The following is a 25979-nucleotide window of genomic DNA, read 5'->3' on the forward strand; positions in this document are numbered from 1 at the left end:
TATCATATGATCTCCCTGATATGAGGGAGAGGAGATGCAACATGGGGGGTTGAGGGGGTAGGAGAAGAGTAAATGAAACAAGATGGGATTGGGAGGGAGACAAACCATAAGTGACTCTTAATCTCACAAAACAAACTGAGGGTTGATGGGGGGAGGGGGTTGGGAGAGGGGGTGGCGTTATGGATATCGGGGAGGGTATGTGCTATGGTGAATGTTGTGAAGTGTGTAAACCTGGCGATTCGCAGACCTGTACCCCTGGGGATAAAAATATATGTTTATAAAGCTGTAAAAAAAAAAAAAAAAAAAGAAAGAAAGATGAATCCCCAAGTTTTGTAGCAACATGGACGGGACTGGAAGAGATTATGCTGAGTGAAATAAGTCAAGCAGAGAGAGTCAATTATCATATGGTTTCACTTATTTGTGGAGCATAACAAATAGCATGGAGGACAAGGGGAGATGGAGAGGAGAAGGGAGTTGAGGGAAATTGGAAGGGGAGGTGAACCATGAGAGACTATGGACTCTGAAAAACGATCTGAGAATTTTGAAGGGGTGGGGGGTGGGAGGTTGGGGGCACCAGGTGGTGGGTATTGTAGAGGGCACGGATTGCATAGAGCACTGGGTGTGGTGCAAAAATAATGAATACTGTTATGCTGAAAAAAATAAAAAAATTAAAAAAAAATTTAAAAATATATCCCTTCATCACCCCCTCTTTTATCTCTAAATAAAGTAAGCTACTTAACTAGTGATGTAAGTTTGTATGCCAGTTGTTAAATCATTCTCATAATTTCCAAAATTTTGTTGATGTTTAGAAATGGTTGGTGTGGTCTTTCGATACAGAGCTCGCTGGGATGACTTGATATGGGGAACTACCTTGATCTTTTCCAATGAATTCCTTGAAATAGATGGCCTTTGGACAATGTGTAGTCTCAGATAAATAGAGAATTTCTCTTCACATCAAGAATATTGTTCATGGGGCGCCTGGGTGGCTCAGTGGGTAAAGCCGCTGCCTTCGGCTCAGGTCATGATCTCGGGGTCCTGGGATGGAGTCCCGCATCGGGCTCTCTTCCCAGCGGGGAGCCTGCTTCCCTCTCTCTCTCTCTCTGCCTGCCTCTCCGTCTACTTGTGATCTTTCTCTGTCAAATAAATAAATAAAATCTTTAAAAAAAATATTGTTCATGGTAGACATTTCTTCAAAGAAAACATCCAAATGGCCAACAGACACATGAAAAAAATGCTCAATATCACTCAGCATCAGGGAAATACAAATCAAAACCACAATGGGATACCACCTCACACCAGTCAGAATGGCTAAAATTAATAAGTCAGGAAATGACAGATGTTGGCAAGGATGCAGAGAAAGGGGAACCCTCCTACACTGTTGGTGGGAATGCAAGCTGGTGCAGCCACTCTGAAAAGCACTATGGAGTTTCCTCTAAAAGTAATTCCAGCAATTGCACTGCTAGGTATTTACCCCAAAGATACAAATGTAGTGATCTGAAGGGGCATGTGCACCCCAATGTTTATAGCAGCAATGTCCACGATAGCTAAACTATGGAAAGAGCCCAGATGTCCATCCACAGAATGGATAAAGAAGATGTGGTGTATATATACACAATGGCATATTACTCAGCCATCAAAAAATGAAATCTTGACATTTGCAACGACATGGATGGAGCTAGAGGGTATTATGCTGAGCAAACTAAGTCAATCAAAGAAATTGTCATATGATTTCACTCATATGTGGAATTTAAGAAACAAAAGAGAGGATCATAGGGGAAAGAGGAAAAAATAAAACAAGACAAAATCAGAGAAGGACACAAACCATAAGAGACTCTTACTCATAGGAAACAAACTGAGGGTTGCTGGAGGGGATGGGGGTGGGAGGGATGGGGTGACTGGGTGATGGACATTGGGGAGGGCACTTGATGTAATGGGCACTGGGTGTTATATAAGACTGATGAATCACTGACCTCTACCTCTGAAACTAATAAAACGTTATATTTTTACCAACTGAGTTTAAATTAAAAAAATTTTTTTAAAGATTTTTTTAAAAATTTATTTGACAGAGATCACAAATAGGCAGAGAGGCAGGCAGAGAGAGAGGAAGAAGCAGGCTCCCTGCTGAGCAGAGAGCCCGATGCGGGGCTCGATGCGGGGCTCGATCCCAGGACCCTGGGATCATGACCTGAGCCAAAGGCAGAGGCTTTAACCCACTGAGCCACCCAGGCACCCTTAAATAAAAATTTTTTAAAAGAACATTGTTCATGGTGTTAAATCTTCAACCCTCAATGAGCAATAATAATTACAAAATTTTAAAGCATTCCAGCCCTTATAACAATGTTTGTAATTTTTCTAAATCTGGTATTTCTATCATCTTATATTTCTAAATCACAGAAGTCATTTAATCTGTTAGTATAATATTTATCCTTCCATAGAACTTTACAAATACCATTTGGTAAAGTAACAGGATTCAACACGTTTGAGTGACTGTAGAATTCATTTATTTTCACTTCTGCCCCCAGACAGCAAATGCATTTTTATATAATAATTTTTTTTTTAAATACCACAATTTTCTTCTGGGAATCGATACTTTATTTTGTTTTGTACACACACACAGGTGGTGTGCCATGTTTTCTACATTTCTCTAGTATCTTCTATTTGTCTTTCATCAAATTAATCTTGTAAATCTAAAAGTAGTATCTCAGAATATCACTAAGGATAGAGCTCCCAAAAAGGTCTCATTTTCCAAAGACTTCCCCATCTCCGTTAACATGAATATGCAAGATTCCGTAGTTCCCAAATTGTTTGTGTTGTAGGCACTACCAGCCTGCACAGGTCCAAGAACCTTCCAGTTTTCACCATCTTCATTCCCAAGTTTTGAGATACTTAACTGTCTCTGATGTTTATTTAATGAAAGGTGGTAAAAACAGAATTCCTTGGGCACACACATGAAAGTTTCAGCATGATTCACATCCTTAATGATATCACCCAGAAATGACTCTGAAGAGTTAGACACCCCCCCACCTGCCCGAGGATGGGTTCCTAAGCCACAAGGCCTCATATGAGTTTCATGAGTATATGACCTATGGGGGAGTGACAGAAGGAGAAGAGAAAGGGCCTGAGAAGTAGGGCAGGACAAGGGAAGGAACAAAGGAAAGAGAGGGATTCAACTGATGTACAGCAGATCTGGGATAACCAGGATGCCTAGCCCTACCTAAGCGATAGGAGCTTGTCATGAGAAGATGAAACCACATCTCCCTCCTCTGCTACCTGCAATCACTGGGGAACACAGGTCCACCTTCAACCAAAAATTTACTTTAGCATGTGTTAAAAGCTTTATAATTCTTGGAAGAAATTTGAAGTGGCTTCTACCACACCAGCTAACGTCAGAATCCCTGCATCCAGAGCTGTGTCTTGTAGACCTGGAATTTCCCCTCTAGATCTACAAGTGTGCAAAGAGAGGCACAGGGCATCCCTGCTCTTTTGCTGGTCATCACAAAAAACTGCAAATACTTATGTGCTCTTGGAAACTAGTTATTTAAATTCAGGCACTTCTTATAATGGTATTCTTTTGACATCTGGTTCTTTTATTAAACAGTTTTATTGAAATATACATATCATAAAATTAAAAGTATGCTAGTTAGGTGGTTTTTAGTATAACCACTAAGCTCTACAACCATCACCACAATCTAACTTTAGAACAATTTTACTACCCTGAGAAGAATTCCCATACATGATGAGAATTTTTGGAGACATTTTTTAAAAAATGAGGTAGTTCGGGGCGCCTGGGAGGTTCAGTCAGTTAAGCGTCTGTCTTCAGCTCAGGTCATAATCTCAAGGTTCTGGGATCGAGCCCCACATTGGGCTCTCCACTCAGTGAGGGGTCTGCTTCTTCCTCTCCCTCTCCTTCTGTGGTCTCTCTCTCAAATAAATTTAAAAAAAATCTTTAAAAAAAATAAAAATGAGGTAGTGCTAGGGGCGCCTGGGTGGTTCAGTTGGCTGAGTGTCCATATCTTGATTTCAGCTCAAGTTATGATCTCGGGGTCAAGAGACTGAGCCTGACTCAGGCTCCATGCTCAGCATGCTCTGCATGGAGTCTGCTTCAGAGATTCTCTCTCCCTTTTCCTCTCCCTCTGTGCTCTCTAAATAATTAATTAATTAATTTAAAAATTTTTTAAATAAGGTGGTTCTATATAAATGGAAATATATTCATGATGGGCAAAAGGTGCAAAAAAACATGTTGCAGAAATTTATAACAAATTATCCTATTTATTTACAACAGTATATACGAGCATACATTTCTCTATAAATTTGTGTTTATGTATTTATTCGATTTACTTGTATATGCATAGAGTACTATATCTGGGAGCTTTATTTTATTTTACTTATTTTTTAAATATTTTATTTATTTATTTGACAGACAGAGATCACAAGTAGGCAGAGAGGCAGGCAGGGGGCGGAGGAGCAGGCTCCCCGCTGAGCAGAGAGCCTGATTCGGGGCTCGATCCCAGGACCCTGAGGTCATGACCTGAGCCGAAGGCAGAGGCTTTAACCCACTGAGCCACCCAGGCGCCCCTTATTTTATTTTTTAAAGATTTTATTCATTCATTTGACAAAGAGCACAGCAGAAGGAGTGGCAGGCAGAGGGAGAGGGAGAAGCAGACTCCCTGCTGAACAAGGAGCCTCTGTGGGGCTCAATACCAAGACCCTGGGATCTTGACCCGAGCCAAAGGCAGACACTTAACTGACTGAGCCACCCAGGTGCCCCTGGGAGTTTTATTTTAAATACGTTTTTATAGGCTATTTTTAAAAATTTTTATTTACATGATCTCTGTACCTCATGGAGGGGAGCAGCGCTCAAAATCACTACCCAGAGACCAAGAGCCTCATGCTCCTCCAACTGAGCCAGCCAGGCGCCTCTGTATATTATTTTCACGCTACGTATTTCATATAATTTTTTACATCAATGATATATTGTTAGTGGGAATAACAACCAAAAGTGAAATAAGCAACGGGGGTGTCCAAAGCTGATACAGAGATCCTTAGAAGCTGCTGGGAATAAATTTGAAAGCAAGAAACGATTTTGTAGCTAACCTAATATTTCACTAGATGGCGCCATTGTCAAATTTTTGTAGTTTCAAACGGGCGGGGGATAGACGGGTGGACCGCATTAACTGTTTCTGCCTGTAACCAATTGTTTTTATTACTGTTTGCTTTTCTTTTAAGTCATGGGGTGGGGGTGGGAGTGAGGGGACAAGTTAAATCTCCCTTCAGAAACACCCTACTATTTCAAGTCCCCGGGGTAAATGAAATGGATGCTTAGTAAAGGAATTTAGTCAGGAATTTAGGAAGGAAATTCCTAAAAAGGAATTTAGAAGGAAAATACAGCCAAAGGCATGTAAAGACTGACAATAGGCAGCTAACTGGTTACTCTCCCCCAGTCCTGTAAAAATTCACCACTCATACCCTATTATCAGAAGTGCAAAATGCTGTTTGCTGCTTCAGAATTCTCCTTAATTCTGAGCAGGCTGGGTTTCCTACCTTTTCACCCATCAACAATCCCTCCAACTATTCTTATTTCTCAAATCTCACTATGGGATAATTTTACCCAGAACAGCATTAACGAAGTCATTAATGATTTTTCTATTTTATATGTATGTGTGTATGGATTTGACTGATTAAAGTTCCTAATGGACAAGGAACAGCCTTGCTAAATTGATGTAACTCCAGCTAAAAGCAGAAGGAACTTGAACCGTGTGGTAAGAACAAAGGTCCTGGGGTTGGCCCCTCACGAGCCATGGCAGCACAGGCGAGTTACTGTAGCTGTGCTTACGTAGGACTGAGCCACGGTGCATGAAAAACCACTTAGCGCACCCCTGTAAAGGCCAGTTAACTATCATCTGTTTCTTCGGCAAGAACCACCTCATCCACAGGCAGCCACGGGATAATGAGAATGCCCACGAGAGCTTCCCTCCCCTACTGAAAATGCCTATCACCCTGTTTATATAGTTGGTGAGCTAAGAATGGGATTCTTAGGTTTATCGGGGTACAAATTGCCTCTGCCCCACTGTTTGGGGGCAGTTTTTGTGAAATCCTCTGGGACGGAAATGTTACCACGAAAGTAAAGAGTACGGAGTGGAATATTGAGAAGTCCTTTTCCTTCAAGAAAATCAGTTCGCAGACCTCAGCTGAGGCGCACGGAAAGAACAGATTATCAGAATTTTGACAGCGGGTCAGAATTTGGTACTTGGATGGCTCAAAGCCAGACTTCCCAGTAGGTGGTTTTGTGTTTACCACGAGTGCCGTTCTCCTTATTCTAAGAAGGCAATATTCTACCATTAATTACAAAATGCAATTCTATGAGCGAACTCCACAGATACAGGAAAGCTCATTTGATTGGAGGAGGTGAGAAAGTTTCTCTCCTGTAGAAGGTCAGAGGAGGAATTTTTCCCTTTGTTTTTGAATCCAGTGCTGATGATGTGTAAGTGTGTGTGTTGGCAGGTGGGCATAAACTATGTGTGCCATTTTTAAAAACATATTTATTTATTTATTTATTTGAGAGAGAGAGAGAATAAGAGAGAGAGAGAGAGCATGAAGGGGGGGAGAGTCTGAAGGAGAAGCAGACTCCCTGCTGAGCAAGGAGCCTGATGCAGGATTTGGTCCCAGGACTCCAGGATCATGACCTGAGCAGAAGGCAGTCACTTAACCAACTGAGCCATCCAGGCACGCTTAGGTGTGCCATTCTTTTTTTTTTTTTTAAATAAAGATTTTTATTTATTTGACAGAGAGAGATCAGAAGTAAGCAGAGGGGCAGGCAGAGAGAGGGAAGGAGGCTCCCCGACGAGCAGAGAGCCCGATGTGGGGCTCGATCCCAGAACCCCGGGATCATGACCTGAGCCGAAAGCAGAGGCTTAACCCACTGAGCCACCCAGGTGCCCCTAGGTGTGCCATTCTTAAGATGGTGCCTCCTTGGGGCACCTGGGTGGCTCAGTGGGTTAAAGCCTCTGCCTTCAGCTCGGGTCATGATCCCAAGCCCCACACTGGGCTCTCTGCTCAGCAGGGAGCCTGCTTCCTCCTCTCTCTCTCTCTCTCTCTCTCTCTCTGTCTGCCTCTCTGCCTACTTGTGATCTCTGTCAAATAAATAAAATCTTAAAAAAAAAAAAAAGATGGTGCCTCCTTAGGAGCAGGGAAGTATGGACTCATATTTGTAGCTCTCCCACTCTATAAGAATTGAACTGCAGGGCAGAAATTAGCAATGGGTGGGGCAGGGATGATTTTAGTGTTGGGAGCGCTCAGCAAACCGAGGACTGCTCCAAACTCCCTGGTTTGCATTGTGGTGTTTCCGACCTTGGGGTCTTGTCCTCTGCAAGCCCTGAGTCCCAAGAAAGCAAACCCATGGCAACGGTTTGAATTTGCACTGGTGACCTCTATGGGTGCCTGGGTTGCTGGTGGTTTTTATAATCGTATTTTGCCAGGAGCCAGTGTAGAAAGAGAGTGGAGAGAGTGTGCAGAAGGAAAAGCTTCATTTTTCTTTAAGCAGTCATGTTATCTAGGCCCTGTGCTAAATTTTCAATGAAGTGTAATTTACATGCCATAAAATTCACCCATTAGAAATGTACACTTCGATGACTTTTAGTTAGGATTGCCAGATAAAATATGGGATGCCCCGTAAAATCTGAATTCCAGATAAACAGCATTTTTTTTTTTTTTTTTTTTTTTTTTTTTTAGTGTGAGTGTGTTCCATGCAATATTTGGGGCATACGTACACTAAAAACCATTATTTGTTACTTATCTGAAATTCAAATTTAAGGTCTTCAGGGCTCTCATCAGAGACTCATTCCCCTTGCCAAAATCAGACAGTTTTTCCCAAGGAAAATTCCAGGTTTTTTGAAATGTCATTTGTCCTGAGCCTCATTGGTCACTCTTCATTGTGCTGTGTTCTCTTACCTCTTACCTTTGCATATGCTATTCCCTCTGCTTGGAATGCTGTTCCCTGATTCTTTGGTCAGCGGACTCCCCAGTACAGATGCCTGACCCCTCCTTCTCATTGGTTCAGACACTTGCTCTCTGGGTTCCCGCAGAACTTACTACATACACCATATCATGGGGGCAACGCAGTGGTGGTAAGAAAAGGCTCTTCTAGGCCCAGACTAGCTATGTGACCTTGGGGGACTTACTTACTTCTCTGAGCCTCCACTTCCTCATATCCAAGCTGGGGAGAATAACAGCATATGCCTTATAGTGTTTGCGATAATTAAATATTAACACAAAGCGCTTAGAAAATGCTGGCATACAATTAGTGCTCAGTAAATGTTAGCTGGTGCAGAATTAACTCTCTTAAAGCAGGGCCATCCTTCATGCTTGTCCTCAGATCAAGATGCTCAGCTCTGTGTGTCCAATGAACTCTGACTTCACGCGCGGAAGGCTGTTTTCCAGCTACCATTCATGCAGCAGCCGTAAAGGTTAGGCACCTTGACCCATGATGTTTCAGTCAGGTCATGCCATGACAGGGTCCAGGTGGCCAAGGACCAGCATTTGGCCGGTGTAGCAGGCAGTGTCTTGAATAGCTCCCTAGGGTTGCCTGAGAGCCCTTCCCAACCCCCTGCCCTGTGCTGGCCAGGCCTGGAAAGTGTCTGCCTTCTCGGCGCTAGGCCGGGAGGCCCTCAGCCTTACCAGACCTGCGTGATCCATGCAGTCTGTAAACAGTGACAGATTCCAGGAACACCTATACCTGTAACCCACAGGCTGCTCAGAGGACAAAAGACAAACCAAACCCCCCGGTGGGCGGCCAGTCTCTCCTGTGGTTTCACTTGAAAAATGAAACCAAACTCTTCATGCAAATACTTAGATTTTAAACTAAGTTGTGGAGCCGCTGAGTCCTCCACTGAAAAACAGCCTCCCTTAAGTCTAGAGAGTCAGAATGCAGACGGGTGGTTGCCGGGGACTTGGGGGAGGGATCGGGGATTGACTGAAAATAGGCAAGAGGAATCTTTTGGGGTTCTGGAAGCCTCCTAAGACCAGATTATGGTGGCAGTTGCACAACTCTCCCTATTAGAAAATAGAGCAAATATGTACATAAATATAAATATAGCTGAAATTCAGCAAAAAACCCAAACCAGGACATTCAGTTAAGTTGGCATTCCAGCCAACTGTTTTAACTGGATAAGTTGTCTCTGGCCAGTCTCTCTCCCTCACCAGGCCTGTTCTTCTGCTGTAAAAAGGCTGATTTTCACCATTACTATCATGATTTCGTGCGGGGCATGACAGAAGGTCGTATACTGAGGAGCCTTCAAGATGGCGCCCAGCCACCCACGGGTGAGACTGTGCTGGGCCTGCTGGGTGGCCCACACACCCGTTAAGGTCTTTAAGAAGAGCCCAACCCCCTTCCCCAGTGCTCTTAGGAGCAGAAGGTTTTCGGTGTGGATTTCCATCTGGCAGAGGCCTCCTCTTGCTTCCTCTACCTGAGTGGTTCTGGAGGCTCAGCTTGGCGAGGCGCCAGGCATCCAGCCAGCTCAGGAGCTGGGAACGTGTTTGCAGGGAACTGGGGGAAGGAAAAAAATCCTCCTGCCCTACTCTCCCTCACTGGCTTCCTCGTGATTTATCGCTATGGAAACTGAGCTCTTTTCCTCTTTGCTGGCGGCTGGTTGGGGGCGCACATTGTTGATGCCATGGCTCACAGTTCACAAGTTCCTTCCTCTTTCCTGTTGCAGAAATGCCCCAGTCACTGTTGTCCAAGAACGGCAGCTCACACCTGAAGAGCTGGATCTTGGGAAAAACAATCTCATTTGATTCCCCAGGGGGCCAGGGGTGTGGGGGGGCCTTCTGGGTAAGTGGCAGCCAGAGAACCAGAGAACAATAAGGCTTCCGGGGCTGAACTGGGGCCCTGCTTTTCCCCTTCCTTTAGCTTTCCTAGCTAGGAAAGTTTTCAAAAATGGATTTGCAGGGACGCCTGGGTGGCTCAGCGGGTTAAGCCGCTGCCTTCAGCTCAGGTCATGATCCCAGGGTCCTGGGATCGAGTCCCACATCAGGCTCCTTGCTCAGTGGGTAGCCTGCTTCTCTCTCTGCCTCTGCCTGCTTGTGTTCTCCTGTGCGCGCGCTCTCTCTCTCTCTCTTTCTCTGATAAATAAAATCTTTAAAAAAAAAAAAATGGATTTGCAGACAGTCGCAGGTAGCATCGTGTTAGGGGGCATGAAAACTTCAACTCAATGTCCCTTTGTGTGGGCAAAGCCTCCTGCAAGGGCAGGGCCCACCTGTTTGTGGAGACCCCCAAGGGAAGTCTGTGGCTGGGAGGATAAGGCTGCAGATGCGAAGGAGGGGAGATGAAAAGGGCCGGCGTTTGGCACTCACAGGGCAGGCACCCTGTGTCATCACCAGTCACTTCCCCATTCATGTGAGTTTCAAGGGTTGTCAGCTGGGGTCTGGTGAGAGCTGGCTCACCTGGAGTTGGCCCAGCACTCAGGCTACTCTTGAGAAGCCAGTGCCTGGGTCAGAGCACGTTGGGCCTGCCATCGCACATGCTGTGCCAAGTCCTGGATGTGAGGACCCAGGATACATGGTAAGTGGGGATCCCAGATACAGAGAAGGAAGCTCCCTTGGCCAGGAAGTCTTGAGACACAGCCAGATTCAACGGGCCCCTCTCTGGCGGCACGGGTAAGTCATGGCAAACTTCAGGGACATCCGTAAGCCAGCCAACGGGGTGGCTCTTTGGCTTCATCCTATAGGGGAAGAGGGGCCCAAGGATACCTCATATTTTTCCATTTCCCTGTTCCAGAGAGCCAAATGAGGATAATTTCCTGGTCATGAAATTATCTGGGAGGGAAATGTTCCACTTAGGAGCTGGGGCATTTCAGTGCATCTCTAGAATCATGTTCAAAAACCCTCCTTTACCTCTTTGAACATCCAAGATCTTTCCTAGGTCTCAAAATGTTTCTGTTCACTTTATACCCAGGATGTCCCTTTATTCAGAGCATGTTTGCTCTTTGTCGCCCTGGGGAAGGATTTCTAACTTGTTTCCAGGTTCTAAGTAGCAGTGTGAAAATTCATGTTTTATTTCTGTCAGTGGAATGCCCTGAACCCAGGGCGGCTCCTGCATCAGGGAGAAGCAGATGGTGACAGAGACACTGTCTTGCCAAACGCCTTCAGAGCAGCTCAGATCACCTCTTCCTCATGGAACAAGAGAATGAGCCTCTTTGAGGAGGACATTCTGGTTCTCCTTGATTCACTCTGCACCTGTGGGAGCAGCAGAAAGAGGATTTTCACATAACGTTCAGCTTGAAGGGTATCACTCCCCATAAGACCTCAGGGGAATTGGAGGGTTGGAGGCCAGAGGGGCCACCAAATGCTGTCCTCCTCCAACAACTGCATCACAACAGTCAGCCAGAGCTTGAATCCTTCAGTGACAGGGACCTGGTCCATTAAAAAAAAAAAAAAATTATTTATTTAATGGAGAGAGAGGAGGAGAGCAAGCAGGGGGAGCAGCAGAGAGGGAGGGAGAAGCAGGCTCTCTGTTATGCAGGGAGCCCGATATGGGGCCCCATCCTAGAACCCTGGGATCATGACCCGAGCCAAAGGTGGATGCTTAACAGACCGAGCCACAGGAACTCTAAAAACAAGAGATTTTGATTGACATAACAGTAGATTTACATGCATTTGTAACAAACAATAGAGAGAGATCCCTGCTTTGCCTGGTTTCCCTCAATGGTAACATTTTGCAGAAGTATAGTCTAATGGAACAACCAGGACACTGGCATCAATACAAGCCATGATCTGTTTAATCCCCCTATTTCTACCTGGACTTTGTATCTGTACGTGTGTAGCTTCAACACCTCTGTGGGTCCGTGTATCTGCCGCCACAGTCCAGATAGAGTTCTGGCACAACAGGGATCTGACCTACGAACCTTTCACAGCTGTACCCGCTTCCTTCCCGGCCCCCATCTCCAATCTCTAGAAACTGCTACTCTGTCCTCTGTTTATAAAATATTGTTACTTTAAAGATGTTAGGGAAGAAGAATCATATTTGGAGGGATTAGCTTTTTTTGCTCAGCATATTTTCCTGGAGACTCATCCAATTAGTTGCAATTAATTTGTTCTTCTTTTTTTAAAAAGATTTATTTATTTTGGAGAAAGCAAGCAAGCATTTAGTGGGGGGGGGACAGAAGGAGAGAGAGAACCATCAAGCAGACTCCCCATAGAGCATGGAGTTGGATGCAAGACTCGATCCCAGGACTCTGGGATCATGACCTGAGCTAAAATCCAGAGTTGGCCGCTTACCCGATGGAACCACCCAAATGCCTGTAGTTTCTTCCTTTTTATTGCTGAAGAATATTCCATAGTATGGATGCACCACCATTTATCTAACCCTTTGCCCACTGAAGGACATCTGAACGGATTCCAGCTTTTTGGGGAGAGCTGGAATTACAAGCAAAACTGCTTCGTACGTCCACGTGCCGGTTTTTGTGTGAACCCATGCTTTTTATTTCTCTGGGTAACCGGTGACCTTTTAAGCAGCTCTAATTAAAGCAGATCCTTGAGGTTCTTGAGGAATCCCTTTGGAAAGCCACATGCATCCTCATATTCTCAATATTAGAAACACTTATCCGGGCTCCCAGCTTCGTCCTAAGTCACCTGGATCTCACATCTGTCCAGAAGCACTGTTTCCTGTGCATATTCTCATACCCCAACTTGGTTGCCTTTTTTTAATTTGTATGTGTCTATTTATTTTAATTTTGTTTAATCAGGTAATGAAGCTACAAAGAAACAGGAAACATTAAGACAGTTGTATAGAACAAATTGAAGGATTACATCCTAGAATAACCTTGGTGAATAAATATGTCATACTCTGTTTTTCACCTTTTTCAGACTTTGACCCCGTTGGTCTCTGTTCAAAGCCAAAGATTTTCCTATGGGGGGGGCATTTCAAGAAACCCTGAAATGTTTTTCCTCTAGAGGTGTTTGGCCTTGGAGTCGAGCGTCTGAGTTTCCAACAGGCTTTATCGCTTAAATTGGCTGTGGGAGCTTGGGCAAGTGTACTAACCTCTCTGAGAGTCTCGTTTTTGTCCTGTAACATGAGGTTACTACCAGTCTCTGATTCATAGGATTCAACGAGATAGTGGGTGAGACTTACTAAATGCTCCATACGTTTTAGCAGAAACCCCTCTCCAAATCGTTTTAAAGTAATACAGGGCTTCACTGAAGGTTCTTTGAAGGGGACTGTGAGGAGAGAATTATATCTCACATCTCAGAAAAAAATCCAATACGGAGGCCTCTCCCTCAAAATCAAGTCCAGGCAAGCCCTCCCTTTGTCAGCCAGTCAGTCCTGCTCACTCCCAGATGGACCCTTTTCTTCCTCAATTCTGTGCATCTCATCCAGGAGCCCTTGTCATTCTGACACACGCACCCCTCCACCCCCTGCCCTGCACCCCACTTCCAGGGAATGAAGACTGGGAACTCTAAGGCTACATTTTGTTTTCCTTTTTGTTTTGGTTCCTGTCGTGCTTGCTATTCGAGTGGTCAGACGGATCTGTCAGATTTCCACAACAGGGACACAATTCTCGCTCTCTGGCTGGTCATCCACAAGCTCCGTGAACAACATCATGGCCCTTCCTCGCATTGAGCCAGAACTGTGATCCCAGCCCACAAGCAACAGAGGCCTCTTAACAATTTGTGATGAAAACAACTTTCCTTTTTCCTCTTCCTTTGTCCTTAACCGTGGCAATCAGCAGGAACACTGATCTGACCCACGGCGTTGGTTCTGACCAATATTTACCTTCTTAGTAGCTTATTTATCAGTAGGATGAAGAGATGTTCAGAGGCACTATTTCCCCCCTAGAGAGAGGGGGAGTGGCCTACGTGGCTGCTGGCACACACACTTGCCCCTTGCTAGAGGCTGTATTTGCCCGATATCGGCCCCAGGGGAGTGTCCGCAGCCGTCTAGAAATGTCTCCCTCTCTCTCAGCTGTCTTTAAAAAACCTTCGTAAAACTTGTCCTCACTGTCTGGTTGCATGGTTCTAACTGGAATGTACCTCCTTGCGATTTCTACCCAGAGGCAGAAAAAAATCCAATTTCTCTTTCACTTAAAATAATGCGATTATTTAAAGATAATCATCAGATGCTTTCCAGATCTTCTTCCTTAATCTTAACATTCCCACTTCCTTCAAATGCTTCTCTCAGGATGGGTTGTGAAGCTCCTGCCTTAGCATTTTGGTCACATGTCTCCATGTGTCTGGACGTGACCTGCATAACTGAGCTTGCAGGACATCAGGCTGTGGGGCTATCTCCTCCCCTCTTCTGAACTCCTTACCTCTGTTCATGTGGCCAGCGATGATGGCCGACAGGCCCCTTCCAACTCATCAGTCTTTCCCACAGATTGGGATCTGTGGTTTTGGAACTCCCTACCTCCCCGAACTTTTAAACTCAGGACACTTTGTGGGCTTAAGAAAACAGGTGAGAGAAATGGCCTCCACCTTTTCCTGGGTCAGGTGAGGCTCTGGAACGATACAGGTGGGAGTCTACAGGCACGAATGGGGTGAAGTGAGGAATGGGGACACTGTTCCTGCTGGAAAGTCCCCCAAATGAGGGGATTATGCTCCATTAAAAATGTCTTAAAGTTACAGACAGTGGACTTAAAAGTAATCCCTGCATGCCAACGGCTGCCTATTGGGTCCCACCTGCAGGGAGGGGAAACCACCAGATCTGCCCCTGGGATTAAGAGGGGCTCAAGTCTGGGAGCTTGAAGAGACTCGGGGCCCAGTTATGATTTCATCCTCATTGTGGATAAATGGCTTGTGGGGGCCGAGCAGAGAAGCTAATCAGTGTTTTTCAGACTGTTTTCTGAGTACATTCAGCATTTGCTCGATAGCCAGCATAAAAGCAAACTCCTGGATCAAAACCTTCCGATGATAAGCTGGAAACTGCTTGTACTTTAAACCAAAGTCATTTTTTGTATCTAAAATTCATGTTGTTGATTTCTAGATAAACCATGACCATTTCCCACCTCTGCCCCCCGCCCCCCAAGAATTATTCCTGGCACGGTAATTCCTCCTTGAACTTATGATAAACCAATTCAGGTTTCCTCTTATTTTAGCAAAGTTTACTTCATCTTGGATAGAAAGGACAGAAAAAGGAGAGTGAAGAAAAAAAAAAATCCAGTATTATTGTTATTTGCTACCACTGCTGCTAGGACAGTATTGAGAGTGGCTGCCATCTAACAGTTGTGTAGCTCGCTAGTACTTCTGGATTTGATCAAGGAACCTAGGACATCCTCATGAAGAAGCCTCATATCCTCAGGGAGATGTGTGGGATACATGACAGCAGAGGAAGGAATTTGTAGCTTGTTAAATATTTATATCAGAAGGATTTTGATTAAGATCAGCCTGGGGCAGGGGTGCCTGGGTGGCTCAGTCAGTTAGGTGTCTGACTCTTGATTTCAGCTTGGGTCATGATTTCAGGTTCCCGAGCCTGGTGTTGGGCTCCACGCACAGTGGGGAGTCTACTTGAGATTCTTTATCTCCCTCTGCCCCTCCCCCTGTTTGCACTCTCAATTTCTCTCTCTCAAATAAATACATAAATCTTAAAAAAAAAAAAAAAAGGTCAGCCCTGGGGCACATTTCTGGCAGAGTGCTATAGGGCTCTATCTTTATCTACTGAATATTTTTATTAATGACTTGGATGAGGACTCTGGTGACCATCTGATAAAAACTGGATGATTCAAAACTGGGAAGAAAAAAGTCAGAGGGTAAAATCAATTGTCTAGAAGATGCCTAAAGGGGGCACCTGGGTGGCTCTGTGGGTTAACTAAGCCTCTGCCTTTGGCTCAGGTCATGATCCCAGGGTCCTGAGATAGAGCCCCATGTTGGGCTCCTCACTCAGCAAGAAGCCTGCTTCTTCCTCTCCCACTCCCCCTGCTTGTGTTCCCTCTTTGGCTGTGTCTCTCTGTGTCAAATAAATAAATAATCTTTAAAAAAAAAAATAAAAGGTAGATAAAGGCACGGGTTGTGGAGGTAGATCTGGTTTTCCACCTTAGACTGAAGAGGAAAACCAGAGAGGAACATTTCAAGGACGGCCACCTCCCATCTTCTGTCTATTAGGGGGAGCTCCTTTCAGCATGCCTGACTCCTTGCTAAATAATCTGTTGACAAATTAGCCTACAGACCCCTTGAGGGTAGGGCCAGGCCTTTGTATTTCTCATGATTTTGGGGGGCCTGCCAGGGAGGAGAGCAGCCATACCCCTGCAGGGAGAATCTTTGTTGCTTCATAGATCAGGCCTCCCAGAGGACTCGGACCTGGTCCTGGGCGGGACCTGCGTTTCTGACCCTCCCGCCCAATGGCAGCCCCACTTAGTGCCTGTTTTCCCTTGTGTGCCCTCAAATCGCCTGAAATTTTTTAAAAATGGGGAAATGCACTGCTTCTGCCCCAAACATTCTGGCCTTTCTGCACATGACTCCCCTTTCGCAGAAGCATTCCTGAAACAGAGGGGTCCCGAGTGACGGCTATCGGCTAAACTACAGGGTGCCCAGTTACATCTGAATTTCAGGGAGACCAAATCCTGTTCCGGGATGTCCTGTGCAATACGTGGGGCCTACCTCTATGACCAAATGACTTGTTGCTTTCGTGAAATTCAAATGAAACCGGCTGTCAAGTGTTTCTGTTTTTGCTAAACCAGGGCAGGCAGAGGTGATGGCTGGGGGCCTCAGCATACCGGGCCCGGCCCACGTCCAACCCAAACTGCCTCTCCTGCGAAAGCATGCAGGCCCCCCAAACTGTCACGCGCGTGCACACACACACACACGCACACACATGCTTCCTCCTTCGTTCCTGTGGACTCCTCAGGTCTGGGGCCCCTCCACTGGTCTCGGGCCTGCCCTCCCTTTGGGGCCGTATCTTGCCTCACAGGGTGAGGGGCCGACCCTGGCTTTCCATCCGCCCCCCCAGAAGTCCAGCTCAGCATTGTGGCCAGCCATGGAGAGAAAGTCCGACGCCGTGGCCCGGGCATCGCCATGGCACCCGGCGACTGTCACATCCCGGCTCTGCTTCCGGCCCTTGAACTCATTCAGCAAAGATTCACGCAGGGTTCCATATGTCACAGGGCATGGCAGTGAGCCCCACAGACCCACATGTGCCCTCGCAGAGCTGACAGCTGCTAGGGGTGACACTTCTTAAGGTTCACGAAGACAAATATAGGGTTACCAACAGTGCAGGTGCTCTGAGAGTACGCAACTGGAAGGAATTCTGCTGGGGGCTGGGAGTCTCCTCTGAGCTGAGCTTGGAGGGGAGGAGTTAACTATTGGGAAATGGGGGGCAGGAAGACTGTCCAAGCAGAGAGGCTAGCTGGCGGGGTCAGGGAACCTGGCACTCTCCGGGGTATCCTTCCCGCCCACCTCATCTCTGGTTTGTTTTCCTGCCTAAAGTCACACACAAGGTCAGTTCCATAATTTGCAGATCCAGTGGAAAAGGAAAATGCAGTGCTCCTTTACCAAAAATGATTAAGAATTTCGAGATGGTGGGGTGTCTGGGTGGCTCAGTCGGTTAAGCATCCAACTCTTAATTTCAGCTCAGGTCATGATCTCAGGGTCATGAGATCAAGCCCCATGCCTGGCTCTGCTCAGCATGGAGTCTGCTTCGGATTCTCTCTCTCCTTTTCCCTCTGCCCCTCCCCTGTTTGCATGTTCTATAAATAAAATAAAATATAATTTCGAGATGGTGACAGCAGAGCATTAAACCAAGCACGGCCCCTTCTGAGCACAGGCCCTGTGTGAGTGCCCAGATTCCACACCTGGGAAGCTGGTTCTGGTCTCGTGACTCACGTGTGTCAGGTCAGGCCTGGATTTGAGTTTTCTATCAGAAAGGTATTCTTCAAGGCCAGTTACTGGAGGCCTCGGAGCACGTCAGACACACAGCCTGGCCAATGTAACCCTGAAACCTGGTTGATGCTTTCCCTTCTACCTCCGTTTCCCCATCTCTGATAGGGATCCTGACCCCACGTGTGGAAGTCTGATCGTGGCCCCCACGGATATCAGGTCCTAATCCCTGGAACCTGTGAGTGTTACCTAATATGGGGAGCGGGGTAAGGTCTTTGCAGATGTTTACAGTCAGAGATCTTGAGATGGAGAGATTATCCTGAGTTATCTGGGTGGGCCTTGAATGCCCTCACAAGTGTCCTTAAAAGAAAGAGGCAGAGGGAGATTTGACACACAGGGGAGAAGGCAATGAGAAGATGAAACAGAGGGACCTTTAAAGATGCTGGCCTCGCAGATGGGGCTGATTTGGCCACAGCCACGGATGCCAGCAGCCCCCAAAGCTGGAGTGGCTGGAGCTGGGGCGTCCGAAGGGAGTGTGGCCCTGTGGACACCGTGGTTTTGGTCCAGGGGTACTGATTTTGTATTTCTGCCCCTCAGAACTGTGAGAGCGTAAGTTTGTGTTGTCTTAAGCCCCCAGGTTTGTGGGGATTTGTTACAGCAGCCACAAGAAACGAAAACACCGGCTTCCTAAGGGTTTTTTTGTTTGTTTGTTTTAAAGATTTTATTTATTTATTTATTTGACAGACAGAGATTACAAGTAGACAGAGAGGCAGGCAGAGAGAGGAGGAAGCAGGCTCCCTGCTGAGCAGAGATTCCTGACGCGGGGCTCGATCCCAGGACGATGGGACCATGACCTGAGCTGAAGGCAGAGGCTTTAACTCACTGAGCCACCCAGGTGCCTGCCTCCTAGGGTTTTTAAAATAACAGCTTTATGGACACATATTTCACACACCCACCATTCAACTATTTAAAGTGTACAATTCAATGGTCTTTAGTCTACTGTCAGAATTGTGCAACTGTCATCACACTCAATTTTTAGAAGTTTTTTTCAGTGCCTTTTTTTAAAAAGATTTATTTATTTATTTGAGAGAGAGAGAGCGAGCATGCACAAGTGGGAGGGGCGGAGGGACAGGGAGAGAGAGGGTCTCAAGCAGACTCCCTGCTGAGTCCTGAGCCAGACTCAGGGCTTGATCCCAAGACCCTGAGATCATGACCTAAGCTGAAGCCAGGAGTCAGCCGCTCAACTGACTATGCCACCCAGGCTCCCCAACTTCTGGAAGCTTTTAAGCACCCCTACAAAGACACTCCCTACCCATTAGCAGTCACTCTGATTTTCTTCAACTCCCTAGCCCTCGGAAACTACTTATCTACTTCTGTCTCCAGAGATTTGCCCATTTTGGACATTTCATATATATACACATATGCAGGATAATATAAGATGTGGCCTTATATTAAAATATTTCTTTATTAAGATATATGTTAATACAAGGGAGAAGCAGATCTCCTGCTAAGCAGGGAGTCCGATGTGGGGCTCGATCCCAGGACCCTGGGATCACGATGGGAGTCTCCCATCCAAGTACTAACCAGGCCCGACCCTGCTTAGCTTCCGAGATCAGACGAGATCGGGCGCGTTCAGGGTGGTATGGCCCTAGACACGACGGGAGTCGAAGGCAGATGCTTAACCATTTGAGCCAAATTTAAATTTTTTAAAGAATTTTTTTAAAAAAGATTTTATTTATTTATTTGACAGAGAGGGAGAGATCACAAGTAGGCAGAGCAGCAGGCAGAGAGAGAAGGGAAAGTAGGCTCTCCGCCGAGCAGAGAGCCTGATGTGGGACTCTATCCCAGGATGCTGAGATCATGACCCGAGCTGAAGGCAGAGGCTTTAACCCACTGAGCCACCCAGGTGCCCCACATTTTTAATTTTTAATAAGACATTCATACTTCACAAAGAATGAGGAGCCTGATCATCTTTTCAGTGAATAAAATAAATGAGGCAGAATATACACTTCCGTTCTTACATCACGGCTGGGAGTAAGAGAGGGGGAAGAAAGCTAGAAAGAGGGGTTCCCGGAGAGAGGGGGAGACAGACCTACAGAGAGTTGGGGGGGGATGCTGTCCCGTGAAGGCTCAGTCTTATGTTGACTGGGCTCCTGGGGTGTGGGGTGGATATGACAGACATTCCTACTGATTTCTAACACCGAGGGTGCAGCTTTTTAGAATTTAACTTCCTAATTTGATTTTTAATAGGTAATATTTTAAAATGACATAAAAGAGACACAAGGTTTATTATAAGGAAAAGTACACTGAAAACTATAGAACATTGCTGTTTATGGAGACAGATGCCGTGTCCCTGGGCTAGAAGACTCTCGGTCGGGCTAAAATGTCACTTCTCCCTAGATTGGTCGGCAGATTCAATGCAATTCCAGTTGAAATCTCAGTAGGCTTATTTTGGGGTAGGAATTGAGAAGTTGATTTTAAAATTCATAAGGGAACTTCAAATTGAGACAAAGGAAGGGACAGGACTCCAGTGCTCTCAACCCAGACCGCAGAAGCCCAGGGTCCCCCCCCCTTTTTTTTAAAGATCTTGTTTATTTATTTGTTAGAGAGCAAGAGAGAGCACAAGCAGGGGGAGCAGCACACTCCCTGCTGAGCAAAGAGCCAGATGCGAGACTCAGTCCCAGGTCCCCAGGATCATGACCTGAGTGAAGGCAGCTGCTTAATTGACTAAGCCACCCAGGCGCCTCTCTGGCGTCCCCTGAGGGCTGAATCTCGGTGCGAATCCTGCAGGAACGTGGACTCGGGCTGCTCACCAGAGGAGGGACGCCACTACCTAGACGTGAAGACTGAGCCAAACCAGTATGCGCTAAGGTGGGCCCCAGCACTGACCTGTCACTGACTCTCCCCCTCATCAAAGTACTAAAAATCCAGCCCTGGGTGGACAGATTTAACAGGCCCATGAGACGAGTGATGCATGATAAAGCACGTCCTGTCCACCGCACTAATGCTCCCCACTTCCTGCCTTCTCTCCCCACCTTTACCTGCTCTAGCCAACCCTTTCCTCTCCCAGCCTCTTTGTAATCTTTCCCTGACCTTTGCTCAGAGAAATAGCATGAGGGACCCTTCCCTTTCTGCTGTCTCCCTCGAGCTCTAACATAAGCCCCAGTAAAAGCCTTGTCTGGAACTTTCAGTTTGGTTTCTCTGTTGCTTGGATAGCCCCAGGACCCGAAATAGTAACGAGCAGGTAACGTGTGGAGCCACCGGAACTCTCACACATCGCGGGCGGGACGGTAAGATGGTGTAACCACTTTGGAAAACAGCCTGGCAATTTCTTGAAGTGTTAGACATACACCTACCATACCATCCAGGCATTCTCCTCCTGGGTATTTACCCAAGAGAAATGAAAGTGTATGTCCATACAAGGGCGTGGTCCAAGCAGTTCTCTCTATTAGCTCAAAATTAGAAACTACCCAAATGTTCATTAATAAACAATGATGAGCAAACTGTGATATATACATGCAATGAAATACCACTCAGCAATAAAAGGAAATTAATATTTGACGATGCTGACTAAAAGAAGATAGATGCCCCACCCAGCTAAGTACTGTATAATTCCATTTTTATAAAATTCTAGGAATAAAATCTTTACCTATAAGGATGGAAAGCAGGTAAGTGTTTGCAATGAGGGATGGTGGCTGTGGGGTAGCTATTAGGTTACGTATTAATTTACGTGTTAGAGAGGTTAGTTCTTTGTCTATGATGTAAATCGCAAATATTTTTTTCCAGTTTGTATTGTTTTTCTCTTGACTGAACTTTTTTTTTGAGGGGAGGGTGACGAGGAGAACCTTTTTCATGGAGTATAATTTCTGGATTTTAAGTCAGAGTTAAACCAGACTTCGCCATTCCAGGGTCATGAGGAATTCTTTCATGTTTTCTTTTAGAACTCCTATGGCTTCATTTGTCCTTTCAAATGGTTGGTCCATTTGGAATTTATTCTGGTGCATGGTGTGAGTGGCAGGATACAGTTTTTCTTCAGCTTTTCTTTTAAGATATTAACACTTATTTTGAAATGAAGTTTTATTTTCTCATGGTGTTCTAAAACTATTAGCATTGTGTACGAAACAATGACTAAGTCCTAGAAGTTTACTTTGGGACTTAGGGGACATGGGGTGGGGCATTAACCACCCTTGATTGAAAGTCACTTTGAGAAGCAAAGGTTGGTTAGTCTGCCATAAGCGAAAGTTATCTTTGAAGCCAACATCTATTTTAGGACTCATGGTGTTTCTTTTTTTCTCCACAAATAGAAATTTGGTGGGTGGGTGGGGGTGATTTCCAGTAAGTTGCTGAAGAAGAGAGTTTACAGTGAGGAGTAGACAATACCAAACACCAAAAGTAAATGACACAATAGAAAACATTCCTTTATGCTGCATGACTCTTTAATATCTCTTCTCATAACTTCCACTGAACCATAGAACAGAGAGAGAAGTTGTTTTCTAGAGAATAGAAGTCTTTGGTTTTCTTTGGTTTTTATTTGTCCCTGACTTAGCTTTACCGGGTGCAGGCTCAGAGGGTAGCATTTCAGAAACAACACTGCTCTCTGACCTCAGAGCAGTAATCTAATTCAGACAGTACCGTTAACCTATCTTCATTCACCCAATCACTGACTCTACTAATGTATTTTTGTTTCTGTTATTGTTTTTCTGAGAGAGAGAAAGTGTGTGTGTATGGACTCCCGGGTGGGGGAGGGGTGGAGGACGAGCTGGGGAGAGGATCTCAAGCAGGCTCCACTCCCAGCTCCAGCCAATGGGGAGGGTGTGGGGGTTGGGAGGGGATGGGTTTCCATCTCACGACCCTGAGACCATGACCTGAGCCAAAATCACCAAAGTGTCACCTAGGCGCCCCTCTACTAATGTTTTTTGATCCCCTACTAGGTACCAGGCACTGTCCCTGTCTTCATGCAGCCAGCAGTCCCCTTGGGGGAGGACAGGCCATTATGGCACACTATAGAAAGTGTCTCACAGAGGGAAGACTAGGGAGTTGAGGAATCCAGAGGAAGGGCAGCTCAGTGTGGGGGAGACAGGAGACAATTCTGCAAGAGTGGATGCCTAAACTGAGTTACGATGCATGGGTGGGAACAGACCAGAAAATCAGAGCGGGAAGAGTCCTCCAGGCAGTGGAACAGCATAGACAAAGGCGCAGACACGTGATGTGTCCTGGGAACTATAAATTCTAGCAATCAGAATATGGGGGCCAAGAAAGAATTGGTGAGTGCCTTGGCTGGAGAGGTAAGCAAGGGCTGGGTTGTGGAGGATTGTAAACCGACTTTCTCTGGAGGGCAATGCGGAGCCATCATAAGGTTTCAAGCCCGGGAGTGAAAGGAACTGATTTATATCTCCGAAGGCTCTCTGTGGCCTGATACACTCTGTGCATATTTAAAGGTACAGGCTGGGGGTGCCTGGTTGGCTCGGTCAGTAGAACATGTGACTCTTGTTCCCAGGTTCGTGAGTTCAAGCCCCACATTCAGCATGGAGCCTACTTAAGAAATAAAAAGTAAAATAAAGGTTCGGGCTGGAGGGAGTGACCAGAAAACATGCATATCTCACAGAGCTGCTTTTATCCACCCTGAAACCAAGTGCAGGAGCTAGGGAGAGCCTCCTAGGTACACTAGGTTCCAAGCAGAGTTTGCCACAAGGCAGCTGGTCTGTCTGGTGAACCTGCAACTTTCTGGAAAAGTCAGCCCTGTCCCATAGCATTGCCAGGAAAGGCGAGAGGTCCAAACTCATGCTGTGTGGAAAGAGGCCCCTGGGCAGTGGGGGTGGGGGAGATGCGCTCAGGAAAGATGGAGCGATCTTGTTGAGTGTCCAAAGAGAGAAGCCCTTTGGGTAGAGGTCGGAAAGAGGGAAGAACCCTCTCACGCTGCCATGAAAGGGGCTCCAAACCCAGGTGAGACAGGAGGGTCAGGGGCACCAGAGGCAAATGTCACTTGTGCCTTTAAAACAAAGAGTCTGCATTCAGTGGCCCCTCAGGAAGGCCAGTCATTTCCTGAGGAGATATCAGGCGGGCCCATGCTTCATTGTTTCCAGTTTCCAGCAATGGCTGCCATTACCTGACCAGCACGACAGCCAGTCTCTCTGCGGCTGCCAGAAGTTACCAGAGTGGTTTCTCTACTTTCTCAGGGCAGATTTATCTGGGCCACGTGGGAAGCGTCTTCTGCCCCAGGGGCATGGCCCAAAGGCAGAACTAACTGCCTGAGGTCTTGGCTGTCAAGATGCACCTGGAGTGGGCCCAAGAAGGCAAGATGTGGCTAGGAGTCCTGCTCATGCTTCTGCTGTGTGAGTTTTTATCCTCTTCCCACATTACTTAAAGTTCATGAAACTTGAAGCTGATGGAATCAACATATTTCTTCTGTCTTTTCCAGGTCCAAGCCTTGAGGGACAAGAAAACTGTAAGTTGTTAAGTTTCTATCTAGCTTTGCTGTGTCTTTTCATGATTCTTAAAACTCACATCAAATTGCTTGGGTTTAGTTGGGTATAAAAACTGAGAAAAATATTCCAGTCGACAGCTAACGTGTATTCCCCTCTGGCATTTCTAGAAGGCTTTTAGAAGAAAACCCTCGTTCTAAGCCAAGGTCTAATCAGCATGTTCTAGAAGTCGCATACATTTTTTCCCCTAGAAATGAGTGAATTGCTATTTGTTTGGATTGGAAGCTGATAAAAAGAAAAAGGAGTGATTTCGCATTTTATTTCTTGTCATTTTTACCATAAATGTAGTCTCCCCATCCCCGATTGTTTTTCATCACAAATGAGACATAATTAATTTGTTAGATTCATGAGGACAGAACATAATTTGTTGTTATGGCTTTTTCTTCTAAATGATCTAAAACAGATATTGGATTTCATTCCTCACTGACCTGGGAAGCTAAGATTCTATCTGTAATATTTTGCACTCATGCCCAGGGAGGGGGCTTCTGCCCAGCTTTAAAATTTGGTTTATCATCCATTTTATTTTTATTTTTTTTTAAGATTTTATTTATTTATTTGACAGACAGAGATTACAAGCAGGCAGAGAGACAGAGAGAGGAGGAAGCAGGCTCCCCACTGAGCAGAGAGCCCAATGTGGGGCTCGATCCCAGGACCCTGGGATCATGACCTGAGCTGAAGGCAGAGGCTTTAACCCACTGAGCCACCCAGGCGCCCCTATCATCCATTTTAGAGCTAGTTTTGAATCTTTAAGATGCTCAGCTGCGTCAGGGTCTAAATGGAGGGAGAACCCACAGAACAGGACCCCCTTACCAGCGCGGTCACTTCATTCCACAAAGAATGGGGGATGGTTGTACAGCTCTTCGGCAATGATATATGTACATGAGGCTGGTTGGCTGAGCCCAGGCTCTGAGCAGTGAGTGGCTCTAGGATTGGGGAGGCTAGCGCAGCTACCAGCAAAGCCACTTTGCGGGTCTCCTGCCCCAGTCACATGTGCTTTGGCTGGCATTTGACCCCCACAATAACCGAGGAGGCAGGGTATCCATTATGTTCCTACCATCCTAATGAACCGATAAGGCCTCTATCCTCAGAGAAATAACCAACCGGACCAAGCCAGAGCTAGTTAGCTGGGCGTGGGCGCTAGAACTTCTGCTGTCTGAAATATGGCTCTCTGTCTAGAACCAGAAGCCCAGCTCAGATCTTTAAAGCTGCTTTCACCTGGCCTCTCTGAGCCTTTTTCCCAATCTGTAAAATGGGGATGATAGGAGAATTGATCCCGTAGAGTCAGTTTGAGGATAAGATGAGCTAAGAGGAGGTGACTCAACTGCACCGCAGGCGGTGACTAATGATAGTTTACTGTCTGGTCCTAGCCCTCCTTCACAGTCACAGCCCCTGCGCCAGCCCCCCACCACCCGCGTACCCCCCATCTGTCTGCTACTGCCCACATACCCCACTCTCGTCCGCACCACGCCCTGCAAGCATGCAGGCTGCTGGCCTTCTGCTCCCCAGGACCTCCAGTCTCCAGTCTCTCCCACCTTCCCCACCTCACATGGAAGTCAACGGCTCCCTTCCCAGGGTTCCTGGAGAAAGGCCTTTGGTCCGTTCAGGGACGACCTCAGAACTGCAGGACTTGGAGCACTGGAGCAGGGAGACTCTCCCACGGCTTCCTCAGGCCTCCATCCTCCACCTTGTTTTACACTTGAG

At 46.2% G+C, this 25979-nt stretch overlaps 1 protein-coding gene, 1 long non-coding RNA gene and 1 pseudogene across 3 annotated transcripts in view; 2 read left to right on the forward strand and 1 right to left on the reverse strand.

Annotated features, from left to right (window-relative positions):
* The first annotated feature begins 10253 nt into the window (after nucleotides 1-10253).
* Nucleotides 10254-21063, forward strand: LOC125087469 (uncharacterized). The gene is made up of 3 exons (XR_007123442.1): nucleotides 10254-10555; nucleotides 17965-18034; nucleotides 20587-21063. It is a non-coding gene; the product is annotated as an uncharacterized LOC125087469 (long non-coding RNA).
* Nucleotides 19332-19450, reverse strand: LOC125088201 (uncharacterized; annotated as a pseudogene).
* Nucleotides 21064-23866: 2803 nt separating the features above from the next.
* Nucleotides 23867-25979, forward strand: part of PECAM1 (platelet and endothelial cell adhesion molecule 1) — a 56515-nt gene continuing 54402 nt past the window's right edge. For both annotated transcript variants that reach the window (XM_047706653.1, XM_047706654.1), the window contains exons 1-2: nucleotides 23867-24128; nucleotides 24215-24241. In XM_047706653.1, the coding sequence (XP_047562609.1) occupies nucleotides 24065-24128; nucleotides 24215-24241 (91 nt within the window). In that variant the 5' untranslated portion in view covers nucleotides 23867-24064. The remainder of the gene's footprint in view (nucleotides 24129-24214; nucleotides 24242-25979) is intronic.

The sequence above is a fragment of the Lutra lutra genome, chromosome 16, assembly GCF_902655055.1.
Source record: "Lutra lutra chromosome 16, mLutLut1.2, whole genome shotgun sequence".
Classification (NCBI taxonomy): domain Eukaryota; kingdom Metazoa; phylum Chordata; class Mammalia; order Carnivora; family Mustelidae; genus Lutra; species Lutra lutra.